General features: G+C 58.6%; 9 protein-coding genes across 9 annotated transcripts; 2 read left to right on the top strand and 7 right to left on the bottom strand.

Moving 5' to 3' along the window:
* Positions 1–3,583: 3,583 nt before the first annotated feature.
* On the top strand, positions 3,584–5,619 carry BKCO1_2000322 (pentatricopeptide repeat protein; the record flags this gene model as incomplete). Its single annotated transcript, XM_020272533.1, has 2 exons — positions 3,584–4,162; positions 4,219–5,619. 2 exons carry the CDS (start codon positions 3,584–3,586, stop codon positions 5,617–5,619), a joined length of 1,980 nt encoding a protein of 659 aa, XP_020134724.1.
* Positions 5,620–6,394: 775 nt separating this feature from the next.
* Positions 6,395–7,759, top strand: BKCO1_2000321 (phosphatidylinositol transfer protein; the record flags this gene model as incomplete). The annotated part of the gene is made up of 2 exons (XM_020272532.1): positions 6,395–7,089; positions 7,330–7,759. The coding sequence occupies 2 exons, from the start codon at positions 6,395–6,397 to the stop codon at positions 7,757–7,759; spliced, it is 1,125 nt and encodes a 374-aa protein (XP_020134723.1).
* A 2,929-nt stretch (positions 7,760–10,688) lies between these two features.
* Positions 10,689–12,367, bottom strand: BKCO1_2000320 (uncharacterized protein; the record flags this gene model as incomplete). The annotated part of the gene is made up of 3 exons (XM_020272531.1): positions 10,689–11,095; positions 11,190–11,877; positions 11,945–12,367. The coding sequence occupies 3 exons, from the start codon at positions 12,365–12,367 to the stop codon at positions 10,689–10,691; spliced, it is 1,518 nt and encodes a 505-aa protein (XP_020134722.1).
* Positions 12,368–13,086: 719 nt separating this feature from the next.
* BKCO1_2000319 (uncharacterized protein) lies at positions 13,087–15,419 on the bottom strand (the record flags this gene model as incomplete). The annotated part of the gene is made up of 3 exons (XM_020272529.1): positions 13,087–14,194; positions 14,254–14,771; positions 14,838–15,419. The coding sequence occupies 3 exons, from the start codon at positions 15,417–15,419 to the stop codon at positions 13,087–13,089; spliced, it is 2,208 nt and encodes a 735-aa protein (XP_020134922.1).
* An 860-nt stretch (positions 15,420–16,279) lies between these two features.
* On the bottom strand, positions 16,280–18,544 carry BKCO1_2000318 (abc1 family protein; the record flags this gene model as incomplete). Its single annotated transcript, XM_020272528.1, has 4 exons — positions 16,280–16,324; positions 16,376–16,505; positions 16,559–17,895; positions 17,996–18,544. 4 exons carry the CDS (start codon positions 18,542–18,544, stop codon positions 16,280–16,282), a joined length of 2,061 nt encoding a protein of 686 aa, XP_020134923.1.
* A 330-nt stretch (positions 18,545–18,874) lies between these two features.
* Positions 18,875–20,663, bottom strand: BKCO1_2000317 (cyclopentanone-monooxygenase; the record flags this gene model as incomplete). The annotated part of the gene is made up of 3 exons (XM_020272527.1): positions 18,875–20,269; positions 20,329–20,407; positions 20,467–20,663. The coding sequence occupies 3 exons, from the start codon at positions 20,661–20,663 to the stop codon at positions 18,875–18,877; spliced, it is 1,671 nt and encodes a 556-aa protein (XP_020134916.1).
* A 1,771-nt stretch (positions 20,664–22,434) lies between these two features.
* BKCO1_2000316 (exodeoxyribonuclease vii large subunit) lies at positions 22,435–23,734 on the bottom strand (the record flags this gene model as incomplete). The annotated part of the gene is made up of 2 exons (XM_020272526.1): positions 22,435–23,295; positions 23,348–23,734. 2 exons carry the CDS (start codon positions 23,732–23,734, stop codon positions 22,435–22,437), a joined length of 1,248 nt encoding a protein of 415 aa, XP_020134917.1.
* Positions 23,735–24,072: 338 nt separating this feature from the next.
* On the bottom strand, positions 24,073–26,536 carry BKCO1_2000315 (chromatin remodeling complex subunit; the record flags this gene model as incomplete). The annotated part of the gene is made up of 5 exons (XM_020272525.1): positions 24,073–24,105; positions 24,164–24,943; positions 24,996–25,933; positions 25,990–26,310; positions 26,371–26,536. 5 exons carry the CDS (start codon positions 26,534–26,536, stop codon positions 24,073–24,075), a joined length of 2,238 nt encoding a protein of 745 aa, XP_020134914.1.
* A 358-nt stretch (positions 26,537–26,894) lies between these two features.
* On the bottom strand, positions 26,895–27,335 carry BKCO1_2000314 (dash complex subunit dad4; the record flags this gene model as incomplete). The annotated part of the gene is made up of 5 exons (XM_020272524.1): positions 26,895–26,929; positions 26,983–27,067; positions 27,119–27,163; positions 27,222–27,278; positions 27,333–27,335. 5 exons carry the CDS (start codon positions 27,333–27,335, stop codon positions 26,895–26,897), a joined length of 225 nt encoding a protein of 74 aa, XP_020134915.1.
* Positions 27,336–27,569: the final 234 nt, after the last annotated feature.

Genomic DNA, 27,569 nt, shown 5'->3' with positions numbered 1-27,569 from the left:
GGACTTGCCCCCACCGCGCACACCCCCCCCTTGTCCCGCCCTATGTACCCTTGCCCTTGCCCTTGCCACAATTGCTGTTGGTCGTTGGTGGGGACCACCACGCCCGTCCCCTCTTTCCCGTCAATCATCCAACAAAGGCCGACCGCCCGCACCATGTCACCGCTTCGTTCAGCGCAACTGGGAAGAGGGGAAGGGAGGAGGGGCCACCAGCTTGAGAAAAGGCCAAGACGGCCTGGCCAGCTGCATCAGCACCTGCCCCCTTTCCTTCCCGCATCATACTTACTAGCTGGCCTGCCCGATTACATGCGTCGAATGGGAGATCTGTGGACACGAGCCAAAGACCAAGTAGCAGGTGGACTTGGCTCCGCTGTGGCGGGTGCCGCTACGACGAATGGAAACGGCTCGCTTCTCTTCTCGCTTGCTGCTCCATCCCCAGCCTTTTGATTTTTTGCTTAACCGTGGCGAAGCGTAGGGCAGGATCCCCCCCCGAACCGGTGCTCTAGGGGACTTCGGGATCACGTAATCGTCGAAGATGATGCGAATGTCGAACTTTATTTCCAATAATCACATCTTCTTGGTTCACTCCGCCCACTGGCGACGGGTCCGGACGCTCACGCCTGACGCAGATTGCTAGGTGATGGACAAGGGATGGGGCAGGGGGAAGGCCGGGGCCGGGGAAACCCAGTCACTACCACTTCTATTCGAGATTCAATATTTCTGACCTCACCATTACGCCTCGCCACTCGTTCTCGGCGCCGGATGAAGGCATTGGGAGGAGAAAACTGGGCACATGATCCGGTGAGCGATATCAACAATAACTTACCGACCGGGTGCGGGGAGATCTGGCCGGGGAAAGCGGAAAATTCGCTGAGCACCTTGATGTTGCAGCGATTGCCGTGGAGGCGTTAAAGGCACGGAGCTGGCGAGGCAGCAACAATGGCTCCTGCCATGTATTTGCGGCACGCGGCGCACGGCACCCTCGGACTCCACTATTTTGATTTGTTCCTCTGGACCTGCCTTGTGCGGTCGTGAGGGAGCTGCCATCACGCGGCCATCGCCCTCTGCTCGCAAAAGCACGGCAGGCGTGTCCGAACCAGAAGGGCATGGACGCCGTACAGTGCAGGCGCGGGCTGCGGAGCAGACAGCCCGACACGGCAGCAGCACGGTGAGAAAGGCCGGCCAGTCAGGGCGGGCCGGTTGAGACTCACGGAGGTGCTGCATCGAGTGGCAGGTTGAGTGCGCCGCGGCGCGCGGGCGATGTTGGGGGTTGTCTTGCTTCTTTGTATAGCAGAAGCCGCGATATTGGTCCAGCGAACGGCTGTCGTACACCCTCGGCGGGCGGGCCCCTCGAGAGACAAGAACACTGTGTCACGGTCGCTCCGCTCCAAGCCCTCTTGTGCGCCGTTGTCAAATCCCGCTCCACTCATGGCGTGCCAACAGGCAGCAGCCCGTCAGACGTGGTGCGCGTGTGCGCCCCACGGGCTTATGTGTGAGCGGGAATGCCAGCGGCGCCCAGCCATACGCGAGGCGTCGCCATGTCACACGAGCGCGAAAGCGCCGTGTCTCTTTTTTTTTTATCTTCTCGCTCCTCATTTCCCCTTCGTCCTCTTTGCGTTGAGCGCCTGGCGAGCCGGGCGAGTAGGAAGTGCGGTGGTTTTAGGCAATGCACCGCGAGAACAGCGACGGATCGATATGGGAATATCACGCGACCCTCCGCAGTCACTGCCTCACGCCGCACAATCCGCCAGCGGCCAGGATGCATGGCAGCAGTGTGGCGGGCACGCTTCATGCTGGGCGGAGGACGTCGTCGGTGCTGCTGCTGGCCCGGACGGTTCGGCAGCCGGGGGGGCCAGGTTGGAAGCGCGTGTTTGTGCGAGGGTCGTCAACGTTGGTGTCGACCACCGTTGGCAGACGCCCATCCGCGCTCGCGGGCTCCTGTCCCGGCGTGAAGGAGCCTCCGACGGGCTCTAGGAGAGATGGGGCAAGTGGCAGCAAGACGGGCTTCCCAGCCGATGCCTGCTCCCGTTGCCTTAGCCGCACATCGTTTTTCGAAAAGCGGGTAGCGAGGCGGGAAGCAACCTTGCAAGAGGATAAGGCTGGGGGTGCGCAGAGGGGGTGTGGGCGGCGGGGGTGCGAGTGTGTCAGGCGCTGCTTGCTTGCTTGCATGGAGCTTGGCTTGGGCCTGCGGGGTGACGCTTGCGCCCGGGCAGCAGCCAGTGTGTCATGCGAGTGACTGGGGAGGCTGCCGTTTAGCATTCCTGTTACACGGCAGTAGTGTGCGTTCCCATGTCCAGGAGTTATTAGCCCGGGCAGAAAGTTGAGGCGGCCGTTGGTCGCGGCGGAGAGTTGCGCGCACCGCGGCATGGTAGGCATGGTAGGCTAGCAGCCGCTTCAGTAGTTGCTCTGGCTCAAGAAAGGCTCCGTGTCGGTGCAGACGGGGACGGCGCCCTGAATCGCAGCCTGGTCGCGGCGCCGCCGGGCGGAGCTGTCTTGCCGCATGCTTGTTGCGTGCTGCACCGTCTCTGATGTGCAGGGACGGCCGTAGAGCGGCAGCGCAGCGAGCAAAGACTGCCGGCGAGCTAGGATTCGTGCTCGGGCTGTCCCTGGCCGAGCTCTACGGACTACGCTGCCAGGACTCACGACACGTTCGGCGCCCGCACCAACGCTCGCCGGCGCACACCACCAGCTCCGCCAGCGCCCGCCCCGGCACCAGCACCAGCACCAGCACCAGCACCAGCACCAGCACCAGCACCAGCACCAGCACCAGCACTACACCAGCACTACACCAGCTTCCGCGCCGTCGTGCGTGCCGCGCCCAGGGTAGCCTCCACGCCGGCAGCGCGCAGGATTGCCGGCGCGGGCAAACGTAGGCGCTAGGGCGGCCGCGCCCGCTGCCGCTGCCACATGGCTCTCCCCCAGCTAGCACTCGCTCCGCCGTCAGCCCTACACCTAGCGAGAGCCGCGAGAACGGCGCGCGGAGCACACAGCTAGCTGGGATTAGGACCGGAAGATCGCCTGTCAGATCCTGCGCCATGCTCCCTGGTTCCTTGCGGCAATCCCGCCAGCCATGCCTCGAGTGATCTGCCGCTACGGCAAGCCAGCGCCGCCGAACCACCTCCAGCCTTGCTCGACCATTGCCTTCTGCAGCTGGGGGGCCGGCCCGGCGAGGGGGCCACGGGCCTGCTGCGCTCCCACTCCTTTCGAGGCCATGCCACTCCCAACCCGCCGGGTCCTATGGGCGATGCCTCTGTCAGCAGAAGTCTAACGGTTCGAGGAAAGGCGCATGGAGACTCTGCCATGGCCAAACCAGGCCCGCTGCGTGCCAGTGCGCCGCCTGCAGGTAGGCCGCCATGCGAGCCAGGCCCGTTCTCCATAGTTGCTGGTCCTTCGGAAGTAGGCCACCGAGCGCGGATTTACGGACCATCGGCGCACCTCTACGCGCCGCCGCCGCGCGCGCGTGTTCACGTGATCCTTTCTGCCCCGAAAAAATGTTCCAGCCGCCGGGGTTGCATTGACGTCTGCTGCCCGGTCGCGACGCGGCATCCAACCGTCCCGACGCCGTCCTCCCTCCACAGCCTCTCCGATGCAGGTAATGCGCTGCCACGCCTGCCTCTGGCATTGTCTGCGTGCTGTCGTTCGCCGTGCACCGCTTGCGCCCTCCAATGCCCTCGTTCGCCGCGCCCAGATTCAACGACCGCCGAGCCGTGCGCTTGCACTCGCGCTGCAGCGCCGCCGTGACTACGCAACCGAGGCGTACCGCCAACCCGACGCTTTCGACGAGCAGATCGAGAGGGAAGATGCTGCCAAAGCAGACTCCCGCTCTCGCCCTTTCAGGGAGCGGCAAAGGGACCTGTACCATCCGTCGCGGTTCCGACAGGACTTGCGTGACGACATGAGGAAAAGCACAGTTGATCCAGGCCACAGGGAACTGTCCTCTACAGCGAAACGGAGGCTGAAGATGGAGCTCGAATGGACCGGCAATGACCCGCTCAAACTCGCCGATATGGTCCAGAAAAGGTTGTCCAAGGGCGACGTCCAGCCTGTCATGGACTTGGTGCGCTTCGCAAGCAATTCCATGGACTGTGTCGTGAGCTGGAACCACATGATAGACCATCTCATGAACACTGGCCACCCCAACCAAGCACTCAAGGTTTACAACGAGGTGCGACTGTCCATCATCAACCCAAGCCACTTGCTGACCTAGTATCCTCCGTCCAGATGAAGAAGCGGGCACAGAAACCTGATTCCTATACCTATCTAATCGTACTACGGGGCCTCGGAAACCACGCACACGCACCCTCCACCATGGGAAACGCACTTGCTGTGTACCATTCCATGTCTGCACCGAACTCACGGGTTCCCCCGACAACAATGCATACAAATGCGACACTGCGAGTCTGCTCGAGAGCCAACGATATGGACGCCTTGTGGGGTATCGCAGCCAAGTTGCCAGAGAAGGGACCGGGTGCGGCTGACGCCATCACGTACACCACGGTCCTCGGAGCCATCAGACAGGAGGCGCTTTCAGCACCAGCGGGAATGTCGGCGGATGAGACTGCGCAAAAGCGAGAGGCGGCCATAGTCGAGGGGAGGAGGCTATGGGAAGACATAGTAACCAAGTGGCGCTCCGGAGATCTCATCATCGACGAATCTCTGGTGTGCAACATGGGACAGCTGCTTCTGATCGGACAACGGCCGAGAGACTGGGACGACGTCCTGTCTCTCTTTGAACAGACTATGGATATTCCACGGCTTGTGAGGCATCTAGGTGTTGACCGGCAGGCACCTGGCTGGCTTCCCAACACGCCTCCAAGCATGAAGACGGAGGATTCGGCTGAGATTGACCCGACGGATAACACTCGTCGCGGCGGTGAGTTCGACCCGGTCGAGCTCGGGAGAACAGTTGGACGTGGCCGGCGCAACATGGCGTACGCAAAGCCGGGCAACCATTCCCTCTCTCTCATCCTGGAATCTTGTCTCAAAATGAATGCCAGGAAGGCAGCGGATGACTACTGGAGCCTCCTCACCGGTCAAGACAGCTGGGGTATTGTGCCGGACGAGGCCAGCTTGCACATGTTCCTGCGTGTTCTCCGCCAGGCGCGCTCGTCGGCGTCGGTCGTGGAGTTCCTCGAGAACGAGTTCGGCACTCGCATGGGGTTGAAGAAAGCGAAGACGTTCAGGTTGGCGATGAGCACGTGCGTCCGGGACAAGCGCAACCCCAATGTCTTTGACCATGCCAACGTGATTCTGCAGATGATGGGCACCACCCTCGTCGACCCGGATACGCGCACTTTGGTGATGTACACCAAGCTTTTGACGTCCCTTACCAGGCCTGACCAAGTTTTGAGTGGGCTTGGTCGACTGGGCCCTCATATCTCGAACGTAAGGAGCATGCTCAACTTTGGCAAAGATCATGCAAGATGGCCAGTTGCGCCGGAGGACCGGCAGGCGGGGATTGAGTTTCTCTCTGGGATAGTGTCATGCTGTGACAGTTTGTTGAGACCGGGAGAGGTGTCGCAGGAACATCACTCGATGCTCATGACCCAGAAAGCCAGGATACAGGCTTATATCACGAGGACGACACGCAGAGAGAAAGAAAAAAGGCTGGGCACGGATTAAATCATCCAGAAGGGCGGCAAAAGGAGGAGAGCATGGACCAAGCCAATAAAGAGGACGGGGATGAGCGTCATGGCGGGGAAGAGCGATATATATTTAGAAGATGATGGCAAGATTGCATGGATGCCAACTTTGATCTTGTGGCGCGGCATGCATGTATCGTACGGAAGGACATTTGGTCGATGTGGCTGTGGCAGAGGTCCAGACATAGCGCGCTGAGTGCAAGCTGGGTTCCAGTCGCCTCGACTTTAGGGACAATGAGCGGGCGCTGATCAGTCCAGGAGAGAGCGAGCTTGATCTCGAGCAGACATTGCGGAGGCGTCTTGTCCCTTTTTTGAGCATCCAATATGCAGGCGGAGTTGGATCGCTACGCTCGGAGATTGGATCGAAGCATGGTCTTTGCAAGCTGAAAGTGGCGGCCAAGGGGGGACGGCGGGGGGGGCAACGGGAAAGGCAGGCTGGCAGAAACGGCGTCGACCAAGCAAGCGTCGCGCAGCTAGAAGGCTGTGGTTGAGGCGTGTGCAGCACGTGGGCGACAGGGCGTGGAGCGTGGAGCGGGCAGCCGGCAGCGGGCCCGCGCGTAGTAGCGGCCGGGCGTTGCTCGCGGACCCTGGCCCTTTTCCCGCCTGCGCCGCGGTGGGTCATTTAAGCTTCGCGACTCACCTCACCCAAGCTCCTCCAAACCCCAATCCTCCACCCTCTTCTACGCTTCTGACTGCCTCTGCCTTCTTCGTTTCATCTCGCCCCGCATACCACCTTCGCTAGCCTCTAATCCATCATGTCCGCCCCGGCCGACGAGAAGAAGGTCGACGCCGAGACGGCGCCCGACCCGGACCTCACCACCGAAACGCCCGCTGCTGAGCAGGCTGCCGGCGTCACCGACACTACCGCTCCTGAGAAGCCTGCCACTTCCACCACGCATGAGGCTACGAAGCCCGAGGACACCGCCTCCACCGCCATTGACGGTGAGGCTAGCATAACGGACCAAGCCACGAACCCGGAGCTTCCTGCGAAAGATGAGGCCCCGGCAAAGCCCAGTGAGGCGGCTACAGCCCCTCCTGCAAGTGAAGGCCCTGTTTGGCCTGACCTTACCGAGACTCACCCCATCAGCGTCTTGTTGAAGGCGCTGCCAGAGCTCATCACTGAGGCCGATGGCCACGCAGAGGTCTTCGGTATCGACCTCGACCCGGCCGGAACCTTTCACACCAAGCTCATCCTGCAAAAGTTTTTGCGCGCCAATGCCAATGACACCACCAAGGCGAAGAACCAGCTTGGCGAAACCCTCAAGTGGCGGGGTACTTTCAAGCCTCTTGCTGCCCTTGAGGAGACCTTCACCAAGGACCGTTACGAGGGCTTGGGATACGTCATCGAGGCCGAGGGGGTTCCCGGAAGCCCAAACAAGAAGGATGTCATTACCTTCAACATCTACGGCGCCGTGAAGGATAACAAAGCTACTTTCGGCGACACTGAGGCGTAAGTCATCTTGCACATTCTGGAGGCTCATATATGCTCCACTGATGGGCTTGACATAGCGAGGCCGCCGCCTTTGGCCACAAGTCCGAGATGCGCGAGAAGCTCCCAGAACTCGCGCGCAAGCTCTTGCCGGCCAAGCAACCGCTTTCCGCCGAGCAAATCTGGCACGGCCTTGTTTGCCAAGAGATATGAACCCTGTCCTCCACTGTACAGACCTTGCTAACTTATCTCCCACAACAGGTTCTTGCGCTGGCGCGTCGCTCTCATGGAGCTGGGCATCAGGAAGCTCAACCTAGCTGGTGCCACGCAGCCAATTCCTGACTACGGCGCCGGCCCGGACCCCTACCAGGGCATCCAGGTCCATGACTACCTCAGCGTCTCGTTCATCCGCCAGGATCCCAACGTCAAGGCAGCGTCGCGTCGCACAATTGACCTGTTCTCCAAGGTCTACCCGGAGACTCTGAGCCGCAAGTTCTTTGTGAACGTGCCCGCCGTCATGGGCTGGATGTTCCAGGCCTTCAAGCTCATCCTTCCCAAAGAGACTACCAGGAAGTTTACCGTTCTCTCTTACGGCAACCAGCTTGCCGGTGAGCTCGGCCCCAGCGTGCCCGAGGTCTACGGCGGCAAGGCTGGCGCCATCGAGACCATCGGTGAGCAGACCAAGTTCTAGAGGACCAACATGTTGCCGCAACGGGGTTTCCTCCACACACTAATCTCTGTCGTGATCATCAAGCACCACTTCTGTGCAAGCGATGATTTGCATTTTCAAAACTTCGGCGTTGCTCGGGCTGGGGTGATTCAACTTTTCTTTTTTCCTATTTTCGCCTGATACCATGGGAGATTTGCGATCAGCTGAGTTTATTGTCCTCCACTCAGTTCTGCTTTTAATATCTGCTTCTTCTCTTCTGTAGCCGGGTGGATTTGCAGCTGCATGCGATGTGCGAGAACAAGACTAGATTCCGGGTGGGGTGTTTCGAAGATCAATAGCTGTTAGCTGTAGAACAGGTGCGGCAAGGAAGCACAATAGAGTGTCATGTTATTCGCTTCGAGGTCTTTTTTACTCAATATTGCTACAGCAAGGTGAGGTAGTTGAAACCCCGATCCGTGTGTTCTAGTTCACATTCATGTCCAAATGGACACTTTGATTGCAACGCTACTTGGCGAACCGACTTCATGCATCATGCCTTTCTTGAGCACAGGAGCCCACGGCATGTCCGATCCACTCTGACAAACGCACCCAGACTTGAATAAAAGCACAGCGTTCAGCAGAACCATGGACGCTGCCGAAGGGACCGGGTCCCAATAAAAGGCCTCATCGTCAACGGTGACAAGTTCAACGGTTCAACGGCACCCATCTACAAGCATACGCACAAAACCTTGGAACAGTATCTCAGTAGCCCCCCTTGGCACAATAGAACAACACGAGCCATCCACAATTACGCAAACGGATAGTCCACAGCACCAAGACGCCGACGCGGATCAAAAGCAATAAACAGCACTACCTAACAACGTCCCCCCTCCTCTTTCTCTCACTCTCCCTCTCTCCATCTCTCCCTCCCTCCATCTCTCCCTCATTCTCTTACATCCATCAGCGATAGAAGGGCTAATCAAGGAAAAAAAAAAAACAGGAAAAGAAGAAGCAACCAAACGGCGAAACAAACGTGGTGGGTCATTTCCCACCGTCGTACTCTTCCTTGCCAGTGCTCTTGCTGCTCCCGCTGCTACTACCGATGCAGATGCCAAGGGGGCGGAGTGTGATGGAAATGCGGGTGCGGTTGAGCCACGAGAGTCGTCGGGTGGTGAAGGAGGTGGTGTGGGTGGGAGGAGAAGTATGGTAGTTGAGGAGTGCCAGGGCGATCAAGAGACGGGGAGTAGTTGTGGGTGCGAGTGGGAGTGTGAGGGGCGATGCCAAGAGCAAGGGTGGGAGAAAAGGGGATGGTGGCGAGGAGGTGCGCTGTAGGGAGATAGGGGAGGCCATGCGGGCGATAGACCTTGCCGGACAGCAGGGGCAGCAGGGCAGTACGAGGGCGAGGCGAGGATGGTGGTGGATGCCGTTGGAAGATAGGGGTAGTAAGCGAAGGGTAGATATCAGCGGAGGGATGGAATAATGAGGCCACGAGGGTGTTTGTCGAAGGGGTGTATGATAGAGGGCGGAGTGCTAGTGTATGATGTAAGCGTTGGCGAATATCACGACCCCATATTCCCCTAGCCCTCTTCATTCATTTCTTCTCTTACAGAGCGAGTGGCGCAACAAAGAGATGTACGGCCTATAGTGACGTATTTTAGTGCTCACATCAACGCTCAATGACACCATCTTCACGAAGGACACCTTTGGAATTTGGCATATCAGATTTTCGCAGATGGGGCAGTTCATCATCAAAGCTCTTAGTTTACAGTCACCAGCGTCACATTATGAAGATATCATACGTACGGGCCGATGGCACATCCAAGGACAGTTGGAAAGGGATCCAACAAACCTCCAAGGCAAGTTTTAATACTTTTTGTAGGTAACTCCCCACATTAGCTCATCCTTGACCGCTCATTGTCGAGGTTCAAGAAAGAACATGGCTACCGCACGTTTTAGAAACCGCGTCTATTAGAATCGAGAACATGCAAGAGCGCATGACGCGCCTCTTACGCGATCGAACGCCGCGGTAACTGATCCCTTGTTGAGCTCGCCAGCGAAACGACCCAGAAAATTTCAACCCACCTCAATGAGCTCATGCAGTCTCACTCCACACTATGATGACCACGGAGACGCTGATCTAAAGCTTCAGCATTTACTTGGTTTTCATATCATCAAATTTGTGGTTAAGTACAGCACGAAGAAGAGCCAACAAAGACAGGCAGTTCAAGCTATATTATCCGTATTTATTCGGCTCCCGCTGGGCAAGTCATTGCTGGAGAATATCGCGTAAAGGCGCATAAAATATAGAAATACATACTATACTTCGTAAAAGGATATGAAGTTAACCTCGTGGTTCCCGCTCGTCACGGAACGAAAGAAATGTCATGCCAAATGTCAGAGCAGAGCGGGAGGGAAAGGAATCAGTAATCTTAAGACTGTCTAACAAGAGATAACGCATCATGCTTACGTCAGGCGAATGCTATATCTGAATGTTTTGGTAGTCTCAAAACCCACAACACCGCGTAATTAATATTTGCTTCAAGCACTTACATGGAAAGAATGCAGCGCCCTTCACAGGCACAGGTAGGTTCACGTCCAGAAACTGGATTGTGGTAGGAAAAGTGAACATTTTTGCCGCGTTTTACATTTCTCAAGCCAAGCATGCGTGCGCCTCGTTGCATCTTAAACCACAAATCAGAACGCCCAAAGCCAAGGTATAGCAATGCGAAAGAGCAGCATCAATCACCCTTCCGTTTACCGTGCAGCCCGATTCCATCCCAAAGCAATATCCATATCATTACCCCATTCGTAGTTTTGCTCGTGTGCGCAAAGAAAACATAATGACCTAATCAATCTAAGCCAAACGGAAGCGACCAGCACCAACCGCCATCCAGCCAAGCGCGGGTATCACAAAGTAGCCATGCCTATCCCATGTCTTCACTGCGCATCTCCCTCCTTCTATCGAGGGGCTCTACACCTCCTTCCCCTTTCCCTCTCCGCCCCCATTCAGCCCCTGATCCGCCCCCTCCGGCAATGGGACCGTCTTCGGATCCGGCAGGTCCAGCACCGACGGCAGATCGACCACTCTCGAATCGGTACCGCTCGGTTGCTCATGGATCGTGATGGGCGGCTCATAGCTGCCGCTGCCGCCGCCGCCGCCGTCCTGTCCATCGGAAGGACCTCGACTCGAATGCATCGAGTCCGACGGGCCGGCAGCGGCACCATCGTCGCCAGAGCCGGGAGGCCTGGTGCCGGGGACGAGCACGATCTTGGGCTCGATGCTGATGTCGGACTCGGAGGACCGAGCGCTGGCAGCTTCGCGCTCGAGGCGGACCTCGCGGCCGCGCTTGTGGCAGTAATAGAAAACGAAGAGGAGGACTAGATCAGCAGCGTTAGCGCCGGCCCCATCAATATGATAAGATGAAAGAGGACAAGAGGAAAGGGGAAAAGAGGAAGATGTTGTGAGACTTACTGAACACAGCCAAACTCATCAACACGTTCGTTCCAGTCACGACGGCCGGGAAACGTAGCTTCAAGAAGTTGAGGATGGCTCTGAGCATGGCGGCGATGGCGCCCTGTTCCGACACAAGCTTCTTCAGCGGCGGATACTTCTTCGCGTACTTGTAGCCCTGCTTCGCGTACTTCTGGCTCTTGCCACCTGACTTGGCGCCACCCTGCTGTGCGCTCGCACTTGCGCCCTGGGCATGCAAATGAGCGTCGGGCTTCTCTGCGGCGACAGCCATCAACTCTGGAGCCAAGGCTGCCGTGACCTTTGTGGGCAGCTGCTTGATGAGGTTCTGCAGGAAGGGCGGCAGCGAGCCGTACATCTTGTCGAGCTGCTTCTCCGAGTCCTTGAGCAGGCGCTCCAGGTCGTTGTAGGCGTGCGGCGCGCCGTTGACCAGGTCCTTCAGCACCAGCTTGAACTTCTCCAACAGCTCCTGCGACTCCTTGCTGAAGCTGAAGACGCGGTTGTTGACAGCGGCCAGGTTGAGCTGGTCCAGTACTTCGGCCAGGTCCTGCTTCTCCTTGGCCGTCTCGGCCTCGAGGTTGATACTGCCGTCGGGGTTGAGCTCCACGCCTCTGCCATTCTTGACCGTCTCGGCGGCAGCGGCCAGCGTGTCGGCGGCTTGGGTGGTGTCGGTCCTGGATCGACGCAGGCTCTGTGGATGTTCGCGTCAGTCGTGCTCCGGGACTGGGCGTGCAGCGAAGAAGGAGTGTATGCCTTACCTTTGCGCGGGTGGGGATGTCAGGAACCCAAGACCAATAGTTCTTCCTCTTGTTGCCGTCCTTGGCGTCAGGCGTCGTAACGGGCGGCGACTGCGGCAGAGGAACTTGGTCCGCGCCGTTCATTAGAGCTATCTGCGCATCCTTTCCCTTTGTCTGCGTCTGAGCGACAGGGTCCTGCTCGGCGACGATGGGAGCTGTGGCGGCTTTCGGTCGTGCGGGCAGCGGCGGCGGAATCTCTTCCTCTTCCCCTTCACCCCGCGAGGTTATCCTCTCCAGGAAAGCCTCCTCCTCTGCGTTCAGGATGGGTGACTTGGGCTCGGTGGCGCCCTGGGCTTCGGCAGCTGCCTGGGCGGCGGCGGCGCGCTCCTCGACCTTCTTGTCGCGATTGGTCTTGAACTTCTTGATGGCGAAATATTCCAGCATGGTTGCGGGACCAGCAGGTGGATGGGTTGCGGAGGGTGGGTTTTATCAGGCGTGGCGAATTCTTGGAGAGAGACAGAGGGTGATTTAGCAAGGCGGGGGTAGTTGTTCCACCAGATGGTTGCGAGCAGTTGACGTAGGGTATGCGAAAGGTGCGGCGTGCAAGCGTTGCGTTGCCAGGCTCTGCGACGTGTAACGGCATGTGATGGCGAGCCTATCAAGTTGGCGCGCCATGACGATCGAGCGCATGGATGGCGACTGCCCACTGCCTGCCTGTGGCGTTTGAGGGGCGCGAGATCTTGGTCGCGCTGCCACCGGCGCCGCCTTGGGCGAGACCGACCCCGACCCTTGCCCCGCTTGCGTCATGCGAATGTGCACAGCCCGCTCGCCTCTTTCAACACCACCACCACCGCCACTCCACGGCTATCTCCAGCCTCCCCTTGGGGTTGAGGCTTATACGTGCCTCAGCAAACTCACTGCAAGAGAAACTTTGAGAGAAATTTGACAGTCGCGTATCATCAGTTCGTAGTCGCACCGAAACCCCACTGAAAGGAGAGACACACGCATGCCATCAGCCCAGGAAATTGACATGTAACTAACGCCCCGACATATTGCGACATGAGAGCCGAAAATAGGTATACGTCGCGGTAAGCTACGCCGCGCTAAAAAACAAACAAACAAAAAAAACAGCACACATACCGGGACTGCATGCATCAGCCAGTCTACCAAGCCTCCCATTTCTGCCCACCCATGGCCACCAAGCGATTGAACAGCTCGTCCCTCAGCGGCAGCGCCGTCACCTTCCACACGGCACCCGTCTTGTCCGTAATCTCCAGGCCGTCAGCCACCTCCCTGTTCATCGCCCAGCCCACGACCAGCTTGGTCTTCCACCCGTAGCCGCCAATCTTCTTCAGCTCCCGGATCTCCGCCACCGGCACGCTCCACGCCGGGTGCACGGCATCCTTGGGGGTGCTCTTGCCGCTGCCGCTGCCGCTGCCTTCGCTCTCGCTGCTTCCCCGATGACGATCCATCTTCGCCCGCTGCTGCCTCTCCACCTTCTTCTCCTCGGTGCTGAACGCCACGCACGGGATCGTCGCCTTCGTCGTGATGTACACGGCGCCCCTCCGGCCGTGACACCTGCCCTTGAAGCTGATGGGCCCGCTCTTGCGCTCGCCCTCGCTGCGGCGCTCCGCCACGCCGAGGCGGTCCTTTGCCCTGTCGGACCCCGTCTTGGCCTTGACCTTGTCGGCGCCGATGGCCGTCTCGACGACGCCCTTTGTGGTGCCGCGGAAGAAGTTGAGGATGCGCGACCCCCTGCGGCCGTGCGCCTTGGCCTTGGCCGCGTCGATGTCCCCGCCCGCCGTCTCGTGCGCGACGCGCTCGTCGGGCTGCGCCATGGCGGCGTCGAGCTCGGCGGCCGTGGCGTTGAGCGGCGGGTCCGCGCCCGTCGAGCGCAGCTGGTCGTCCGTGACGGCGGCGGGCGCGTCGGGCGGCGGCGACGAGGCCGAGGGCGGCGGCGGGAGCGGCGCCTTGTTGGCCTCGCCCACGCGGAGCAGCGTGAGGGTGAGCTGCGCGTTGGTCGGCACGCCCTTGAGCAGCGTGTTGCGCATCTCGAGCAGGCGCTGCCAGTGCGGGAAGGCGTGGTTGAGCCAGGCCAGCCCGCGCGCGATGACCGGGTCGCCGAAGAAGCCGAAGCCGGCGCCGAAGGTGATGCCCTTGACGAACATGTACGAGGTGATGAAGAAGGACATCAGGAGGAGCGGCGCCACGACCATCGCGAGGCGGAAGCGGTATGTGTTTCGGGGGAAGGGCGGGGTCGGAGAGAGGGCGCTGCGAGTCTTCGTCAGTCATCTATGTCGAGGTCGAGTTGAAGAGGGGGTAAACCGTACTTTGCAAACCTCTCCCACGTGTCCGTCACTTCTGCGAGTCCGTGCATGACGGGCCTCATCTTCGACCACATAGCCGTCTCCATGGGCACCTTCGTTTTGTCGTGCTTGGCCGTCGGCTTATCTCCACCGGCCGCGTCCTTCGCATTGGCAACTCCCATGGCAAGAGCGGTGGGGTCTGGCGTTGTATCCTGAGGCGAGCCACCCTCGGCAGGCGGATCCGCCTGAGGGTGCTTGCCGGCGACGCTGCTGAGAGTGACGGAAGCGAGACCGTTGACGAAGTTGCTCGCCTCTTGCTCGACCGCCTCGCCCTTGTGGTTCTCAGGCGCGCCAGTTGCGCTGTCATGGCTGCCCAGTACGCCCGCCTTCGGCTTCTGGACGCCGCCCGTCTTTGAGTCCACGAGCGCAATGGGTGCCGGCGGGAACAGGAAGTCCCGCGAAGGAGGGTACGCGATCAAGGTGACTATGGTGGCGGCAAAGAGAGGCACCAGGCAGTCAAAAATCCAAGCGACGAAGTAGGCCTGGAGCGCATCGGCTTAGCAAGAGTCCCCGGCTTCCAGACAAGCAGGCTTTGCTGCCACACTTACCGTGCAAAACCAAGCCGTTCTCCTCGTCTCTCTCCAGCTCCTCAGCCTCGCGACCTGCTTCCCCGCACCCAGCATCCCGATAATCACCGTCATGTACAACCTCTCCACATTCGCCCTCAACTTATCCGGGCTGAACTCCTCCTCCTCCGCAATGTTCAAGTCCAAATTCCCCGGCACCGGCCTGTCGTACTGCTTCACGTGGTAAATCTGCTTGTTGAAGCGCCGCACCAGCAGCCACAGCTCGTCGTTGTCCATGCCGCCCACCAGCGGCTCCACAATCTCCTGCTTCGGCTCGTGCCAGCCCAGGTTGACCACCTCGGCGTCGTGCGCGCGCTGCGCCGCGCCCTTGTTCGCCGCCGCCGTCGTTGCCGTCGCCTCTTCGCCGTTCATGGGCGGTGCTACGGCTTCCGGCTCGGCGTCGCCCGCCATGGCGAGGGCGTGCGACAGCGTCGGCTCGTCGCGGAGTGTTGGCGCCGCGGGCTCTTCCTTGAGCGGGTCCGTCGTGGCTGTCGTGTCTGAGGGCACGGGGATGGGCAGCAGGTCTTTGTAGACTGCGCCTGGTCTGTTGTTGTTGTCCGCCATGGCGAAGAGACGCTGGAGCGACCCCGATGTGAACGTATGTTGGTGGGATGGGGGGACTTTTGGTGGGTAGTAATAGACAAAGGCTACCAATGGAGCCCCTCCAGAGCACAGAGGTGGGGTGACAGGGTAAGAGAAAGCAGGTAGCCGGTTGTATCACAGCAGGCGGAGAGTGTGGGCGGGCTTTTGTCCAGTCCTCTCACCGGCGAACAACGCACCTGCCTTTCCCTTTTTCTTTTTCCTTGGACAGCACGCGCAGATCCATAATTGCGCAATGATGCCGTGGTACCGCAGCTAGCCGGGAGCACACGACAACTTTATGCTCAATAAGGCAGTGACAGGTTGCTCGATGGGGTTGCAGACAATCCAGTGGCTTGTGCCGGTGTGCCCATGATGACGTATGCGGCTGTCACACAGGCGCCATTAGTACTCCTCCTTCACGGAGAAATGCGGCGGCATGGGAAAGACGGCTAGCGCCCGTTCCCCTGAGCATGACGACGCGCGTGGAGATGATGAAAAGCCGATTGCGTTGCTCGCAAGCCGATCTGGGGCGTGATCCACGTCGGGGATGCCCGGCTGCATACGGCAACTATGATGTCGACAAGCCTCGGATCGACGCCGCCATCCCAGTCGCCCATCGCTCAGCTCGGGGGCCCCCATCAGGGCACGGGCTGCCCAGCCGTCATCGCTGAGATGCACACTTCAGCCTCACATGATAATGAAAGAGGAGCAACTGCTTTATCGCCCACACTACTGCTCTGAGAACAATCAACACGCATAGTGCCTCTCCCAATGCCCTTTATCTGGCTTCCGTTTCTTTCCAAAGAGACCAACGCCACAAACGCCATCTTTGCAACACTTCGTTAGATGTTAGGAGAGAGGAGATCGTATTTCACGCATGCTTCCACCTGCATAATATCAGTATCCAAATCAATCAGTGAACGGCAAACTGCACTTACACTTTCGACCGAAGCCCGCAGCCAACTGCGAGCTTCCAGTCCAACCCAAACCTTGAGCATGGAGAAGTCCGCATTGCGGACCATGCCTCTGCCGCCTTGAGTGCCCAGTTGACGCAGGATAGGCAATGCCCTGCAACACCGTCAGCATCACGACCTTCCCCCAAGCTTGCACATCCGACTTACCCAGCGAAGAGATCCATGTCCGGATCCAACTGCCTGCCAATTCCCTCAAGCAGCAGTATGCTCAAAACAACGTTGACGAAGTCACCTTCAAGCCTGACGTGGTGATTCCTGACCATGGTCAACACCTCGTTCAAGATGTCACCGATCTTGATGTTGCCAAGAGCAAAAGTGCGGCTCTTCACACCCAACACCAGATGCTGCATCTTCAAAGCAAAGACTTCCTTGTCAAGGACGGCCTCTGGCTGCCTGCACCTCTCAACCATCAAATGGCCCGACTTGTAGCCGTCGAACTCGGCCACTGCCTTGAAAAGGTCCAAAAAGTTGGCGCGGTTCTTCTCGTTCAGCTCGGTAACGAGGCCGGTGTCGATGAAGATGAGTTGAGGGCGGTAGCCTTCATTGTCGATTTGCTGGAGTTCCGAGTTCCACTCCTTCAGCTGGCCCTTGAGTGGCCTCAGGCGCTGGAGCACTTCCTCGGTCACGTCGGTTGAGTTGTTGACGGCTTCGGGCGTCTTCTTGATCTTGAAGTGGGGGATGTCTGGCGTTTCCGGCTTGTAGAAGCGGACCATGATGTTACCGGGATGCAGGTCGGCGTGGATGAAATTGTCGATCAAGACCATGTGCAAGAAGGCATTCAACCCCTCATCCGCAATTTCCTTCCGATACACGCCCCCACCGTTCTGCAGGAGATCCTCAAGAGCAATGCCGTGGGCAAACTCCTCGACAAGCACCTGCCGTGTCGTGTACTCGTTGTAAGGGAAAGGGAACCACGCAGTCGTCCGCTCCTTGAAGTTCCGGCGGAAAATGGTCAGGTTTGCGCCTTCTATCCTGAGGTCTAGCTGCAGTCGCATCATCTCGGAAAACTGTTTTACTTCATCCGGGAACGAAAGCCACTCCATGGTAGGTATCGCGTTGATTACGTTGGCAAAGAACATCATTATACGCAGATCTCTCCGGACAACCTTTTCTATGTGCGGATGTAGGACCTTGATGGCCACATACGACGATGGGATGCGATGCGGTGTGCTCTTCAGCGTCGCGCCGACATTCTTCTTCAGAACCTGTCGGAGGTTTTGAGGCTCATCGACATCCGACGCGACAGGTGCCGTGATTTCCGGCTTGAGCTTGGCCTTGTAGACCTGAGCGATGGCACCAACCCCAAGCGGCTTTTCATCGAACTCTTCGAAGATGTCCTCGAACTTTCGTCCGTCAAACGCCCTCGATACAATGCGTTTCGTATCATGCAGGGAATGTGCCGGCGCGTTGGAATGGAGAGACGACAAGTACTTGCACAATTCGGTAGGGAAAATGTCCGTCCGTGACGCTGCCCATTGGCCGAGCTGGGGGATAGTGGAGTCAGCAAAACGCAATCTGCGTGGCGGATGCCGTTTCTAGACCTGCCTTGATGAAAGCCGCCCCAGCTCTTTCCATACTCCTAACCAGGAATGCATACCACCACAGCGTACCGCGTCTCTCGTTGTCCCGATCGGCCACCCTATGCCCAATCCAAATGGCCGGCACAGTCATGATGACGGGCACGAAGATGACGACCAGGTGTACGAAGCGCAGGCCGGTCGCCAGCGGCTCCCAGATGTACTTGTTGAAGAAGAAGTAGACACCTTTGCGGAAGCCCTTGGAGTTCTCAATGACCTTGGGCACCTGGCTCCGCAGCTCCGCCCGCGACGCCTCGAGCATGAGCTGCTCGCCGGTGCGCTCATCCTCGTCATTGCTCTGCTGCGACAGCGCGACGAAGGCGCCGGGGCTGAGTGCGGCGCTGGCGAAGAGCAAAGTGCGGCCACCGAAGCGCGAGTGCGGAGGCGCGCGAGCCAAGGAGCTGTATGTTCTGCCCGTCGGCCGGGAGGAGAAGGGAGTGCGTGCGGATTGGCGGATGCCAGATCTTGCGAAGGCGGAGCTCACGGCGGCGGCGGGCTGGCCGGCGCGGAGGTGCGGGCGGAGGCATTGGCGGCCATGTAAGAGGACCGTCCTCATAGTCTCGAGGGGGCGGGGCGAGGGAGGGATGCTGGCTATGAAGGGTCGGTAGCCATGGACGCTCGCAGGGGGAGTGATGTGGCAGAGGAGGAAAGCGGCTGTTGCCTCCAAGGGAAGGAGACGGATCGGATGACGTCGAGATTGTTCAGCCGGCCGCGCCCGCCATTCTCCGGGCAACTCCCGAGCGTCCTTTACTGGGGCTCAGCTCACGGCCAGCTACTCTGCACACACACACGCATATCATTCATTCTAAAAAGTCAACTAACACACAAAACGCCCGCCAGCTCTGGAACTCAGTCTGCCGTCTTCCATCTAGAGACACCCAGCTGCTCATGCCGTCACAAAGCCTTCGAAGCCATTGTCCAGCGCCTTGCGACACTCCCGCGAGTACAGCGGGATGCCGCCAGCGTAGCTCAGCTGCTCCTTGACCTTCCCCGGGACATTCCCGCCCATATACCAGCTGTTGACGCCATGGAAGAGCGTGGCCTTGCTGAGCTCCTCGACCTTGTCGTGCCACTCGCGCACGCTGGCCGTCGTGGGGTCGATGTAGCTGATGCCCTCCCTCCTCATCTTGGCCATGGCGTCGATGATCCAGTCGGCCTGGTTCTCGACGCAGCTGGGCCCGTTGCTGAAGGCCGTCGGCCCCTGGGCGCCGTACAGGAAGAACATGTTTGGGAAGCCCGACAGCGTCATGCCCAGGTGGCTGTACGTGCCGTTCTTCCACTTTTCGTCGAGGTCCACGCCGTTGACGTCCTTGAGGCCCATCGACTTCATGCCGCCCGTGACCGAGTCGAAGCCGGTGGCCAGCGCGATGACGTCGAACTCACGCTCCGTGCCGTCCGCCGTTTTGATGCCCTTCTCGGTGACCTCGACGATGGGCGTCTTCTTGACGTCGACAAGCTCGTTCTCGGGCCGGTCAATCATCTCGTAGAAGTTTTGCTCGAGCGACGGCCGCTTGGTTCCATATGGATGCGGCTTCTTGAGTGGCGCGAGCATGTCGCGCTTGACCGGGTCCGTGATGCGTGCACGCGTCTTCTTGACCCAGAAGCTGTATGCCTCGTCGTTGGCCTTCTCGTCGAACAGCATGTCCTTGTACGTGCCGAGCCAGAAGAAGAAGCCACCCTTCTGCCAGAGCTCCTCGAAGAAAGCCTCTCGTTGCTCGGGCGTGTCGTCCAGGGTGTTGCGGTCGACGAAGTCCATTGGGAAGCCCGAGAAGGTGGTCATGCGGTTCTTGTAGATCTCGGGGTAGTCCTTCTTCTGCGCCTCCTGCTCCTCCTTGGTCAACTTCCTCTGGCGCATCGGTAGGCAGAGATTAGGCGTGCGCTGGAACACCGTGACGGACTTGGCCGTCTTCGCCGTCTCCTGTGCGATCTGGATGCCGGTAGAGCCCGTGCCGATGACTGCTATCCTCTTTCCAGCCACGTCAACGCCCTCAGTGGGCCAGAACGACGAGTGGTGCATGGTGCCGTTGAACTTGTCGAGGCCAGGCCAGTCAGGGAAATAGCGCTTCGCAGCAAACCCCGTGGCGCAGATGAAGAACTTTGAGTGTGCAGTCCGGCCGTCTTCCGTCTTGACAACCCACCTCTGCGACGGCTTCTCAAACTGTGCGTGTACGACCTTTGAATCAAAAGCGACATCCTTCTTGATGTCGAGCTGTTCGTCGACGAACTTGAAGTACTCGCGCAACTCGCTGTAGTCTGGGTATTTCTCCGTCCAATTCCAGTTCTGAGCCATCTGGTCAGCCATTATATGCTCTCCTGGATCGATACTGGGTTGGCGCTAACCTTCCAGAGCTTATCAATGCTGTATTCGTACACCGGGACCATCGAGTCGACACGCGCGCCAGGGTAGCCGTTCCAGTGCCTGTTTGTCGCCAATCAGCATTGGATAGTCGGGACAATTGGATCCGAGATGATGCTTACCAGATGCCGCCAAGATCTTTGCCCGCCTCGAGGATCTTCACCTTCATACCGTACTCGTCGCGGAGCTTGTGTAGTAGGTAAACCCCGCCGAAACCAGCGCCGACGATCAGGACGTCGACATCGAGGTTATCCGCATGGTTGTTTGTCTGCTCAGCCCCCGTCGGCTGACCCGCGCTGATATCTCTGCGAAAAGCCATAGCTGCGGAGAACTCTGTCGTAGACGTCGGACTCCGATTGTGGGAAGGAAGTGATTCGAGAGCGATGAGGATAGGAACGGAGAGAGCAAGCAGATTGGAGTGAGAGTATTAGACCAGACAAGACGGCCGCAAGTCTACTTATACGTGTGTCGATCTCCGGATAGCTTTCCCCAATTTCCGCACCGCCTCCCCCACACGCATATGCATGCGTGTACGCCGGAGCAGCGGGTGCTCTCTAAGCCAGGAACGCCCGCGAGGGATGGCATGGATGACGGGGGGGCACGTGTTGTCGGCGCTTAAAATTGCTGTTTTGCAGACTGACATGGTAGCATTCGAGACCATTTCCCGCCGCCCGTCCTATCGGAAGGTAGGTATACGGCCTCCCAAAGCTTGACCTCCCTGATACTGCAGAGAAGTCCCTGCACAACAATGCCCGGCAAACTTCCCTCGGGATCTCATCTCAGCGGAGCCGCAGATTTAGTCGAAATCACCGGCGGCAGGGCCCTGGCCAAGTTTCTTTTTCGGACCACGACGCATGTTTGACGTGTGCACGTACAGCCTCTTACCCGACGATACGAAAAACCAAAGCTCGGTACTTCCCAAAACCGCCCATTCCGGCGCCCGGAAGTGCCGTTTACACGCAAGTTGGTGTGCGTGTAGCGTGGCAAAGGGCAATGGTGGCGGGCGGACACTAGAGGAGGAGCTGGAGGTGCGGGGTAGATAGGCAGAGGAAAGCGGGGGTGGGTCCATCCGGGGTAAGTAGTAGCCGTGAGCCTAACGTCAACCACTCGACTTATTTCCGGCCACCAACCGCCATCGTGACCATTATTGCTCTTGGCTAGTGGTTCTTTCAGGCATGATACTTGCGGGATTGTACATATCGGAGGTTGGCCGCGAAGGTAGCGTCAGTGGCGGGCAAGTCTGCCGGCTGGCCCAGCCACAAGGGACGTTGACTATGCGATAGAGACACGTTCTGGCTGGCGGGCGAGTGCGTGCCGAGCGTTGCCAGTGACGCGGGCCATGCGGAGCCGCTAGTGGAGATGCAGACGTGACTTGTTCTATGGCTGCGGCAAAGGATTCGTAACGCTGGTGGATCTGTTGGGGAGAATAGCAGGTGACGTCTCAGTCCTCTGATGCTCCCTGATCGAGCGACAAGCACATCGCCCGTGTCGTCAAGGGGCCGAATTTTCATTGTTGTTGAAAGGTAAGCGTGGCCGTTGCAGACCAACAGCGCTATCCAAAGCCATTGCCGCATTAGTTGCATATGGCATTTTGCTAGCCACGAACTGTCCCTTCCAGAGCTACAAAAAGGATCGACACTGGGGAATCCGGGGCTAGGTCTGTCCCAACACGCCACAGGGCTTCCCCGTCTTCTCGAGTCAACTAGTGCCACTTCTCGCTCGACATGAGAAACCTGTGGGGGTCACCATGGGCGCGGACGAAAGGAAGCCATGGTGAGCAGAGCCCCCGTCGCCGAATCTTCTTAGTAGTCTGGCTGGAATGCGAGTCTGAATAATCTCGGTGACATGTCTATCATTCTGCGGTACCGCATTTGTGGGGCTGTACTCTACTGACTACCTCTGGTATGCGCTGCCAAGTCTCCTCTCCACCACGGTCGATAGTTCGTGAGTCTAAGTGAGCATTTTTTGCATCCTCGAGTCTTGCTGTAGCCACCCGATTGTACCACCTCCATTCACCCGACCACCCTTCCCCATCTCCTGCTCAGTGACCTACCATCGAGCTTGCTCATGGTGCCCTCCCCACGATGCACCTACTCGCTGTCTGTCTCAGCCGTCTTGGCCCTAGATCTCTTCGCCCTGCCTCTCTTCACCGGCCCACGCTTCGCCAGCGCCTCTCTGACCGTGCCGCCCCTCTTCGCCTTCATCTCCGCCCTCCTCTCCTTCTCAGCCGCCACCAGCTCCTTCAGAACCCCATCCTCCCACTCCCTCGCCTCCCTCTGCGCCCTCTCCAAGTCCGCCTCCCAAACCGCCATCAACCTCCTCCTCCCCTCCGCCCTCTCAAACTCGGGATCCCCAAAATCCCTCTCCGTCACCGCCGCCCCGCTGCTCAACTCCCCATACCTCCCCTCGCACGCCTCCGCCGAGTAGAAAGCCCCCGGCAGCCTCTCCGCCACGCAAAACGCCACGTCCGTGAACAGCCTCGCGCGCAGCCGCGCCATCTCCCTCTCCTGCCGGCGCAGCGCGTGCGCGTGCGCGTCCATCAGCACCGCGTCTTCCTCGGCGCTCCAGCGGCGGCGGCGCGTGCGCAGCGCCGCGTCCGTCTCGGCCATCTTGGCCTCGCGCAGGCGGCGGTACCGCGTCGAGATGGTCTTGGGGTCGTACGTCGCCAGCCCCTTGTCGCGCAGGAGCGTGGCGATCCCTTTGTCGCCGTGGCCCGCCGCCTTCATGCTGAAGATTGTCGTGTCGACGGCGTCGAGCGTGGTGCCGATGGCGCGGCCGCCCTTGGCGAAGCCCCGCGCGCGGGGGTTTGGGGCTGTGCGGCTTGAGGCGGTGGTGTTGTGGGTGGAGGTGGTGGCCGAGGTTGAGTCGCGCTTGCCGGTTGCTGCTGCGAGAGGCGCGGGGAGGGAAGTGGCTGGGGTCTGGGGCTTGTCGTCGTCGTTGTCGCCTTGGAGCTGATAAGATGGTTTAGATATTATTCTTCCAGAATGATGTAAAAAACTGTACCTCATAGGCGTCGACGCTCTCTTCACTGTCGTAGCCACTGTGCGAGTTGCTATTCGTGCTGGAGTCGTTGTCAGAGTCAGACTCGTCCATGACCGGTGCTACGTGATGATTGTCCGCCATTGGATCGATGTTGCCGCCCAGGTCCATCTCATCTTCCATGGCGTAGATCTCGCAATCATCACTTTCCAATCCATCTTCTACCTCGGGCTCCCTGTCTTCATTTATGCCCTCGCTGAACAGCGGATCTTCATGAGAAAAAGCTTCGTGCGTTGAAAGCTTCGGATGATTAGCTGGGTGACATTCGACGTTCATATTAGCGGTGAGTGGAGCAGCGGGGTGAAATGGCTTCTGGTCGGGGTTGCCACGGCTCGATCCGCGGCGTCCCATGTTTGGGGCAGAGTTTTTTTTCTTGCTTGCGGCGGGATGGCAGGTTTTTGAGTTGTTCGGGGTGAGAAGGATTCAGAGAGCTGGAGCTGTTCTTAAATACGGGTAACATCAGGATCCGTCCTCCTGTGGCAGGTGTGGCTAACACTCCAAACCAAAATGGAAATTCCGCCCACACGAAAATTGTCAGGTGAACGGGCACCAGACTACACTCAACCCTCGTGGCACCTTAAGGTTTTTTCATTAGAGAATACTTGCTCGACCACAGAGAACCTTTTCGTGTGATCATGAGCAACCAACAAATGTCTAACCCAGCTCTACGTTCCGTTCATTTCCTGTGCTCACCATGTGTAAGAATTGCCCAAATCATGCTCCTGTAGATATACTGTCAGCTCAAGAATTCAGCCGCTCACCCCTTCGAGTTCAACTCACCTTGATATAATCGCCGCCCTTCTCCGCCCACTCCGCCTTGCTGACCCAACTCTTCTTACTCTCCCCACTCTTCGCCCACCTCGCAGCGCCCCTCCAAGCGTCCAGCACCGGATCCTTTGCCTTTCTCACCACCAACTCCGCATCAATCGGCAGATACGCCCTAAGATCATCCCGCAGTCTTTCCTCGAAGCCCTTGAACAACGTGTTACCACCCGTGAGGAAAACATCCTTCAATACATCCTTTTGGCGGGGATGGTCCGCGAGGCGCTCGGTTAGGATACTGGACGCTATCTCTACGATGCCAGCCTGGTCAAGGCCGGCGATAGAAGGCTGGAAGACGACCTCTGGGACGCGGATGCGCTCGACATTGAGGTGGATCTGGTGCGCTTGGCGCTGTGACTCCGGGTCGAACGAGTATGGCCCGTGAGTGAAGGAATGAAGGAGGGACTTGGTCCAGTCCATCTGCGCATCGCGGGTGCTGTCCTCGGTGAACTTGGGGTCGTGCTTGAGAAGCTGAGATTCGATGGATTTGAGCGACGTGTTGAGGTCCTCTTCTTCCTCGTCGTCCGACCCTTCGCCCGTGGCGATGGTGCGGTACACACCCCAGTCGGCATCGTCGGCTCCGAATGTGTCTTCGTCAGCGCCGCGACGACGTTTCTTGTTGGGGGTATCAGAAGCGAGATTGGCGATGCTCTTCATGCGCATTTGTGCGGCGAGAGACTTGCGGTTGCCCAGGTCGGCTTTCAGGCGTTCTCGGTCCTTGATCTTCTGAATAATGGCCTACCCGCTTGTCAGTTTTGAGAAATCACAAGGTTGGATTTGAGAGACGGACCTGGCGCGCCACTCTTCTTTCCTCGATCCAGGTTTCAGGGTCGTTCTCTCTTCTCTCATTATCCAAGCGCTCTTCTTCCGCAATCCTGGCCTTTTCACGCTCCTTTTCGGCCTTTGCACGCTGGCGAGCCTCATAGTTAGACTTCATCAACCGCTGCTGGCGCTTCTGCTTCAGACCCTCCTCATCAAGCTGGTCATCCGGCACATCCACGAGCGGGAACGTCGGCGGCTCGTTCTCTTCCTCTTCCATGTCGCCGACATCCTTGTTTCTAGCCTTCCGGATGGACTTGTCCAGCTCCCTTATCCTCTTCTCCAGCTGCGCCTCGTCATCGAAATCCTCACCTTCCAGGATGCGTTTCCCCTCCTTCTTGGTCGTTTCCGAGAGCCTAGTCTGGAGCTCTTTGTAGTACGCCAGCTCCTGCTCCTTGGCAATCAGCTTCTCCAGTCGCATCTTGGCTGCTTGTTCCTGCAGTCTTCTGCCGCTCTCTTTACGTTTCTCCGCAGCTCGCGCCAGCTCCTCCTCCGTCTTCTGCACCACCACCTGCTCTGTGAAGGGGAACTGGATGACATGGTTCCGTTCTTCCAGCCCAGTCCAGTCAAGATATTTACTTAGCTCACCATCGTAATCTTGTGATACGTAACAGTGCTCGCGGACGAGGTCTTCGGCTTGGACATCAGGAAGCTTGCCGGGGAAAGTCGGGTATTTGAGGCGGAGCAGTTTCTGGAGGAACTCGGCGCTCTGAAAGCGGCCCCAGTTGATGCGTGTAGCATGGGAGAGCATAGCTTTTGATTCGACGACCGGGATCAGGTGGGTTGAGGTATAGGACGAGGATACCACGAGGCCGTTCTTGCCATTGTTGTAGTTGTATGAGAAAAGGGAGTCGATGCCAAAAGCCGCGGAGGGTGCGCCGTAAAGCTCGAAAAGGATTTCAGACATAGCTGTAGAAGCACCCATGTTAGCCTGCATCTTGTCCATGCCGGAGCCGCGTACGTACTCCTTCGCGAATACCCCAGGTTCGCGACAGGCTCGGTCATGGCGACAGGGCGATTGATGCCACCGCCGGAGCCGTTCACACCCATCTTTGTGAAGACATAGTCTAGGACACCCTCCATCGCATCCCAGTTGTTGATGATGTTCGTTCCGGGCTCGTAAACGTTTTTGGCCTGGCCGCGCGCGGTGCCGTCGGCGTAGACCTCGTTACCGATGAATTGGAAGGTGGTGTTGAGCTTGCGGTCTCTGTAGCGCGCCATCATCGGCGCGACTGAGAGGCGCGGGCTTTCATCAAAAGCCCAGCCGGCGCGTACGGAGGACGAGCCTGCATCGCAGATGGGTCAGCAAATAAGAGCTGGAAAGCTGAGCAGAGGACGGGTCGTACCATTGTCGATAACGATGGCGGTGTTGGAGTCACTGCGCCGGTAGCCCTCGCTGTCGACGTCGCGGATCCCCTCGAACGGGGGGTCCTTGAGCGACCATATCCTCTCAGGACTCGGCTTCGCGCTGCGCACATCCTGCGCAACGCCATCCAGGGAAGGCTGGACCATGGTGTCGGCGGCGGGATTGGTATGGGGACGAGAATACGTGGAGCTGCTATGTCATGATCCAGTTGTCCGAGGCGAGGTGTCACGGTACGAGAGCTGGGCGGGCGCGGTGTGTTGCAGGAAGCAGGAAGCTAAGGTATCTCAGGTGTCTAAAGTCCGGAGGTGCTCCACAAAGCACCAAGCGCTGCAGATCGGCAAGCTTCCCAAACAACCCCAGCTCGCTCGGCCTTCCACGACGGCAAACGCCAAATACCCATCAAATCGACCACCACAATCCAGCCTGCAGTACGTAGGAAAGAAAAGAAGAGGAGGGGAATGCACAGCGTTTCTCATCATGCGACTTTGGAAGGTTCGATCCTTTCTACTGCTCCACCGGCTCCCTCAGGCTGTCCGTGGCTGCGACGTCCGTCAGCATTGGTGGAATCAATTGCAGAACAATCCCGACCGACCTTCAAGGTGGAAGAGCACGTTGGACTGGTAGTTCTTGAACATCTGAGCGACCAGCTCAACGTTCATGTTCTGAATGTTGATTTCCTGCAAACTCGTCAGGACGTGCCGCTGGGCCAAGAACTGGAATGAGCCGACCTGGAGGTTCTTATTTAGGACCATGACCGCTTCATTGAGCTTCTCCTGCATGACCATGTTAGCATGCATGCAGTCACGGGTCTAGTGCATATGCAAAACATACCACGTTGTTAATGATGCGCCCAAGGAGTAGGCTCTGCTGGTGCTCGTGGGGGCTTTCCTAAGGCACCGAGTCAATCTCCAAACTCAGCAAGCAAGTCTGCGGAATTCACACCATGTTGTTCGGCTATGGCAGTGCGTGAAGGGCTTGACTGCGTTGCTCGCTGGTAGCGTGTTTTGTTGACTCCCCGGTGCCCAGCTCGCAGCCCTACGAGCGCGTCAACACCGAGCAAATTCCACTAGGCCCGATACGGTATTCGCGCGGGAGCTCCCCCGATTCAGCTGTCGTCAAGCAGCGCGTTTCGCCCCAACCTCCTACCACCTGCCGCGACTATCACCCTCCCGCAAGCTC

The sequence above is a fragment of the Diplodia corticola genome (assembly GCF_001883845.1).
Source record: "Diplodia corticola strain CBS 112549 chromosome Unknown scaffold2, whole genome shotgun sequence".
Taxonomy (NCBI): Eukaryota; Fungi; Ascomycota; class Dothideomycetes; order Botryosphaeriales; family Botryosphaeriaceae; genus Diplodia; species Diplodia corticola.
Note: the sequence above shows the minus strand (reverse complement) of the source record. Positions and strands in the feature narration are given on the sequence as shown.